This window comes from Nannobrachium achirus, assembly GCF_963921795.1.
Source record: "Nannobrachium achirus genome assembly, chromosome: 4".
NCBI classification, from domain to species: domain Eukaryota; kingdom Metazoa; phylum Chordata; class Actinopteri; order Myctophiformes; family Myctophidae; genus Nannobrachium; species Nannobrachium achirus.
The window spans coordinates 66,523,360-66,530,612 of NC_137813.1; the positions used below are offsets into that span (position 1 = coordinate 66,523,360).

The 7,253-nt window shown below is 41.1% G+C and overlaps 1 protein-coding gene across 1 annotated transcript; it reads left to right on the top strand.

Annotated features, from left to right (window-relative positions):
• Positions 1–419: 419 nt before the first annotated feature.
• LOC308283136 (nuclear factor 7, ovary-like) lies at positions 420–1,823 on the top strand (the record flags this gene model as incomplete). Its single annotated transcript, XM_080723517.1, has 1 exon — positions 420–1,823. One exon carries the CDS (start codon positions 420–422, stop codon positions 1,821–1,823), a length of 1,404 nt encoding a protein of 467 aa, XP_080579643.1.
• Between the last annotated feature and the right edge of the window lie 5,430 nt (positions 1,824–7,253).

Below are 7,253 nucleotides of genomic sequence, written 5' to 3' on the forward strand. Positions count from 1 at the left end.
GTGTGTGTGTGTGTGTGAGACAGTGTGTGAGACAGTGTTGCAACAGCTCTGTGCTGTGCCAAAGCTCCTCCCCTCTCTGACTCAGAGGAGTCAGGAAACAGAAACTTACAGCACACTCTTCTCTGTCGACACACACAGATACACACACAGAGACAGGGATAAGATTCACGTTCAGATCAAACACATCCTGCAGTGAGGAGGACAGACAGTCTTTCCACAGCTACAGGAGGGAATACTGACCCAGACCACTGGAACCTGCTGCTGACTCTGTCAGATGAATGGACTTTAACAAGAACCACGATTAAAGTGAAAGGAAACTTTCACAAAGGGAACATAGTAAGGGAAAGGGAGTGTTACCACCACTGACTGGCTCATTTCCTTTATTGAGCCGAGTGTTTGTTGCTTCATTCAGGGACAAAATGGCTTCCAAGGCAACTCGCCCAGAAGAGGATTATTGCTGTCCTGTGTGTTGTGACATCTTTAAAGATCCTGTTGTTCTGTCCTGCAGCCACAGCTTCTGTAAAGCCTGTCTGCAGGAATGGTGGAGAGAGAAGGTAATAAAAGAATGTCCAGTTTGTAAGGAGAGACATTCAGTGGATCCACCCAGAAACCTGGCACTGAAGAACCTGTGTGAGGCCTTCATACAGGAGAGACATCAGAGAGCTTCAACAGGGTCTGAGGTTCTCTGCAGTCTGCATGCTGAGAAAATCAAACTGTTCTGTCTGGAATGTCAACTGGCCGTGTGTCTTGTGTGTCGGGATTCTAAAAAACACATCAACCACAGAATCAGACCCATCGATGAAGCTGCACTGGATCACAAGGAGGAAGTCCAGAAATCACTGAAGCCTTTACAGAAGAAACTGAAGGTGTTTAATAAAGTTAAAACAAACTGTGACCAAACAGCAGAACACATTAAGGTCCGGGCCCGGCACACAGAGATGCAGATGAAGGAACACTTTAAGAAGATGCATCAGTTTCTACAAGAGGAAGAGGAGGCCAGGATCACTGCACTGAGGGAGGAAGAGCAGCAGAAGACTCAGATGGTGAAGGAGAAGATTGAGGGTCTGAACAGAGACATATCAACCCTTTCAGACACAATCAGAGCCATAGAGGAGGATCTGAGAGCTGAACACATCTCATTCCTGCAGAACTACAAGACCACAGTGGAAAGAGTCCAGTTCACACTGCAGGACCCACAGCCGGTCTCAGGAGCACTGATAGACGAGACCAAACACCTGAAGAACCTGACCTTCAGAGTCTGGGACAAGATGAAGGACATTGTCTCCTACACTCCTGTCATTCTGGACCCCAACACTGCCTATCCAAACCTCATCCTGTCTGATGATCTGACCAGTGTGAGACGTGGAGATGAACAGCAGCTTCCTGACAACCCAGAGAGGTTTGACTACTGGGACCGTGTCCTGGGTTCTGAGGGCTTTAACTCTGGGACTCACAGCTGGGATGTTGAGGTTGGAGACAACACATTCTGGGCACTGGGTGTGTCAGGAGAGTCTTTTCAGAGGAAGGGAAAGGGAGGGGGTCAACGCTGGGGCATAGGGTTATATGAAGGTAAATACACAGCATGCTCCTCACCAGGGTCACTCACTGTTCTCTCAGTGCAGCAGAACCCCAAGAAGATCAGAGTCCAGCTGGACTGGAACAAAGGAAAGCTGTCCTTCTCTGATCCTGATACTAACACACACATACACACCTTCACACACACTTTCACTGAAACACTCTTTCCATTCATTGACACTGATCTTACTGTCCCTCTGAAGATGTTACCATGGAAGATCAGTGTAACTCTGGAACCACGTAGTTAGACATGAATGATGATGATGATGATGATGATGATGATGATGATGTATTAATCCTATCAGTAATAGTACTAGTGCCAACAATAATGGTAATTAATATTATGGGGATTCATAGAAATGTAATTGTCTCAATAGTAAACATTGAGATACTTATGGTATTATGATACTTTTACCCTTGCACTTAACTGTATTGTACTTTTTACACTATTTCCTAATATAGAATCATCACGTTGGAACAATCTCTTTATGACATTATAAAGAATGACATGTTATAATATGATGGCTAGCAGAGGTCAGTATGTTAAATATTACATTAGTTTTATGAAACCACAACGGCTGAGGTAGACTATGAACCCTGCAGTCACTTGAATCACTGTTAATACAATTATAACAAACACCATAATAAAGTATTAAAACTGTTTACTTGGAGGTATTGTGGTTCTAATTATGTCACGTTGCCCTGTGTGTGTGTGTGTGTGTGTGTGTGTGTGTGTGTGTGTGTGTGTGTGTGTGTGTGTGTGTGTGTGTGTGTGTGTGTGTGTGTGTGTGTGTGTGTGTGTGCGTGCGTGCGTGCGTGCGTGCGTGCGCGCGCGCGTGCGTGTGTGTGTGGTTCAGACCCAAAAGAGAAATTAGGCATTTGCTAATGACCCAAACTAGTGAAAATAGCTGATGTGAGCTTGTAGATCAGCTATTTTCACTACTTTTTAAACATGTTTCCTAATTTATGGAATTTCTTAGATTTTGCTTTTATTTATGATTGAAATTACTTAAATATTGCTTTTTTGGGGGGGATGTTTTTGGAAAATGTTTTGAAATAAATAATTGAAAACAAATAGTTAGAAATAAAATACAATAAAATAAAGAGACCCATAACAATTTGTCCATGACCTACAAATGCGTCTCCCGACCCAGTGTTTGGGGAGAGAGTGTCGATATTTCGACGTAACGTGTTCAACATTTTTATTTTTTTGACACTGGTGAATGCTAATCTGGTGATTGTAAAAACTATGCCTAAACCTAACACAAACCCAAACCTCAGTAAAACTATGCCTAAACCAAAACCCTTAGTCGAAATAACGACACGTAGAAACAGCGAGATTTCACTGTGTTGGGGAACCAGTGACATAGACTGTAAGGGATGGTGAACCACTGTAATCTGACCACTCACCTCTTCAGACTCCACCTTAGACCAAGCCTTGACTTATGCAAATAGGTTAAAATGACATTTAGATAGCATGTTATTCAGACGATAGGTTCATTATTTACCTATAGCATCCTATAGTTCAATTTCAAATGTTTATGAACGGTGCAAACTGCTCCTACATTGTCTGTTTGTCCCACGTCTGTTTGTACGTACGTCCCGGCCAAGCTTCACAGGACGCTAAATTAAACTAGAAAGTAGGGGTGGGCGATATGGAAAAATACAATATCACAATATATTTCCAAGCTGTATTACGATACACATGCAATCTTGCAAAACACATTTTGGCCTATTTGTGTATACATATGACCTGACGGTTGCTTATCTCCCGATTAGGGAGTCTTACTGGTTTATGAAACCTTTCTAGAAAAATGTTAATTCATGACTTTAGTTCTCTTGCAATGTTGCCTGCGCCAAAGTGTTCAAAAATATCATATCAAATATAAGTGCATAATAAATAACATAATTAAATACTACTGCATTCATGCCTTCATCATCTCTATTCATCGTTATATATAAAATTCATTCATTTTGTATGGCAAAGTCTCTCTTAAGTTGAACTTGACTAAATAGCACTGCTAACTTAATTTTCTTTTCTTTATTTTTTACATTATGTTTAAACTGATGCTAGGATCACAGGTAAACCAATAGCCTAAACTAGCATCAGTCTCTCTTCAGTTGATCTCAACTAAATAGCACCGCTCACTTCACCCTGGGTGTGATTTTTCTTGTTTAATAATATGTTCTTTAGAGCTAGACTGATGCTAGGTTGGTTTGCCATGTGCTCCTAGTTTACTGAGGCACTACACTGTCTCTCTGCCAGGGGTCTTCGACGTTTTCAGGCCAAGGACCCCTTAGCCGAGAGAGCGATGAAGCAGGGACCCCCAGATTCCATATAGTTTCATCGTTTGACAGCACAATCATCAGTGTATTTTGGATTCATGTCAATTTGATATGTAACCACTTGAACCGTCAATACTAAACTTGACCTTTCACTCTGTACTTAGTGTGCTCGGACCCCCTGTTGAAGACCCCTGCTCTATAAATTTTGCTACATGTGTGAACAAGCTCCATGGTGCCACCTGCTGGTCAAACATTCAATCCTCTGAACATTCCTGGGAAATATGGAAATCCCATTGAAAGATCTTTGCCTACAGTCTTAAAACTAGAGACAGATGGTAATGTCTTTTACAGAGGACTCAAGTTATGGTTGAAATCAAATAAACTGTGCTCACATGAATAGTGTCTGTTCCTTACCTGCTATGATTTTGTATGTCCTACAGACTGATGGGTCAGTTTGTGGATTAATTGTTAGTTCTTATTAGTAATCGCATATTATAATTGTTTGTACTTGACTGGGTTTTAGACTAGTATTATTGTTTTTGTACTTGATTGTGTTTTAGACTAGTATTAATGTTTACTGTACTTGACTGATTATTGTAAAATAGAAAAGCCTCCTGTGGACAGGTGAAGAGAATTAGCACTCGTGCTAAAATCACTTATATCAATGCATCTGGTTCGTCCAATGTGATTGTGATGTCCATGTCAAATAAATAAACCATAACATAACATAGATAATATGTCGCTAACAGGGTAGACACACTACGCTGCACGCAATAAAAACAAGCAAGCATAATGTAATTCGTGATTTTTTTCATTCAAGTATAAAAATTGTGCACAGGTAATTAATTTCCTTGATATCCTAGTGATACTGTAGATTGCGTGTGAGCCCAGTCGCAAACACGATCTAAAACCAGCCATTCTAAATGCTACGTATTCCCACAATAAATTAGCTACACAGAGTGTGATTCATCAACTGCATAAATAACAGAAACAAAATGAAATAAAAATAAAATACATACAATTTAAGGACTGTCATTGTGTCCCGAATTTACTAACTGAAGTAGAGTCCCTACGAAGCTACTCTACACAAGGCAAGCTTGCTCTGTGGCTTAAAGGACAACTTTGTTTTTTTACAACAAGGGTTCATATTTTAGATTGCAATTAAATAATATAAAAGATGTGTTAAAATTATTTCATTTACTTCTTCTTGTTGTTTTAGAGATTCTTATTTCAGTGGGGGCATGCGTACAAGTGGCTAAATATGTCATTTTACACAGAATAAGCCCATTCCCAAGATACAACGCAACCTTTCATGGTTGGATGTGACTTATGGGGGCTAGAAGTGTTACTGGAAGTAGCAATAAAGAAACTGCAAACCCGGCCTAAGAATGAATATGCTTGAAATAAAAATGAAAAAAGGAAACGGCTTGAGAATCACTGGCCACTAGGGTTGGAAATCGCTAGACGTACCGACGATTCAATTTGATTCCGATTCAGAGGGCTACGATTCGATTATAAATCGATTACCGATGCATCTCGATTCCATTCCATTTCACTGTGTGACAAATAAAACAAAGTGCTTTCTAATGAAAACAGATTAATTTACTTCCATTATATTTCATTGATAATATAAACAAATGGAAGGGAGTTGTTGTAGTAAAAAATATAACATAAATTATAACTCAATACTTCTGCTAACCATCCAAAATCAAACAAAAATACTGTACATTAAGCAGCTTTCTTTTCAACATACACAAAATGTATTGGTATATTTAAAAAAAAAAGTCGATTCATAATCGTCCATGTTCGTATCGCGATGAATCTATGAATCGATCATAAATGGTAAATGGTGCATTTATATAGCGCCTTTAACCAAGGCGCTTTATTCCAGAAATTGGGCATTACATTCACCCATTCACACATACATTCATACACCAATGGCAGAGGAAACCATGCAAGGCACCAACCTGCTCATCGGGAGCAACTAGGGGTTCAGAGTAGAGATCTTCGCGGGTCCAAATCTTTTTTTCCCCGATTCCGACCTGTTCCGAAAATAATAATCAAATTACAAAACCAAACCTGAGTGGCCCCGTAACGGTCTCGTCCGATTCCGCCCCGTTTCCGACTTTCTTTCTTTTTTTACAGTCCGTAACCCGTGACATTTGTCCCCAAATCCGTTTATTTACGAGGTTCCGAGAGACCCGACCATGTAATGATTATTTAAAGTCCCTTGTTTCATGTGCCGAGAACCACGCTCACTCACTGCAGCCGTGCACTGTAAACTGATTGACAGGCACTGTCAACAGTCAGAGCGGAGGTGGTTCGAGTCCCTCCTTGCGGCCTCCAGGGGCGTCACACGGCAGGGGGGGGGGGGTTGGGGGGGTAGTGGGACTGAGTTACGAGGGCCCAAGGTGGAGGGCCCTTCATTATTTTATACTTTAGCTATTGACAAATAGCATACAAGCTCAGCTTGTACATCTGCTATTTTTGAAAAGTGGTGAAAATGTGTGCAAATCTTTGAATGTATGTATTTTTTAAGCGAACATTTGTAACTAAAATTTTGCTTCGGTCCCCGGAACAAAATATTTTGATGGGGGTCCGTGGCCAAATAAATATAATTTTGGGGGTCCTTCACATGAAAAAGTTTGAGCACCACTGAAACATTGTTTAAAAAAAAAAAAAAAAACTTTAAGTGATTATAGTAAATTTACCCCCATTGATTCCGGATGGAGACCCAAATGCATTCGGGTCCCCATCCGGAATCAATTGGGGTACATTTATTGTAATCAAATTATTGACTTAGGAATGCAACAAATACAAAATAATATTATTGAACTCATGTCTCAATGGCGTGAGTAATCAATAGGACATTTTCCATTCTGGAGGTGAACTACTCCTTTAAAGTTAAAGCTCCAAACAGCCCAGAACAAACTAATTAGTGTCGTGCTTGGTCTTCCTCCTCGGGCCCACTTAACGATCATCACCACAAAAGCGTGGGGTGGCTCAAAGTAGCTGACAGAGTACAGCATCTTGCAATGGGCCTGGTGTACAAGATACACTGAACTCCAAGATACCCATGTACCTGACAAACTACTTCTTAAAGCCAAGGTCAAGGATGTCCACGATCACAACACCAGAGGCAGCTCCACTAATCATTGCGACCGTAGGGAGCTACTTACTGTAGAAACCTCCACCGGCTGTCTGTGAGTGAGTGAGTCAGTGAGTCAGTCAGTGAGTCCGTCACACGTCACACTTTTTCCCTGCTTATATCTCCGCACCCGTTGACCCGATCCATGCCAGATTTTACACACACACTCCTTGCCTGCCAAACTACAACCTCCAAGGACCCCCGGAGCCCCAGGGACCCTCAGGTCCCTGGGGGACCCCCAGAT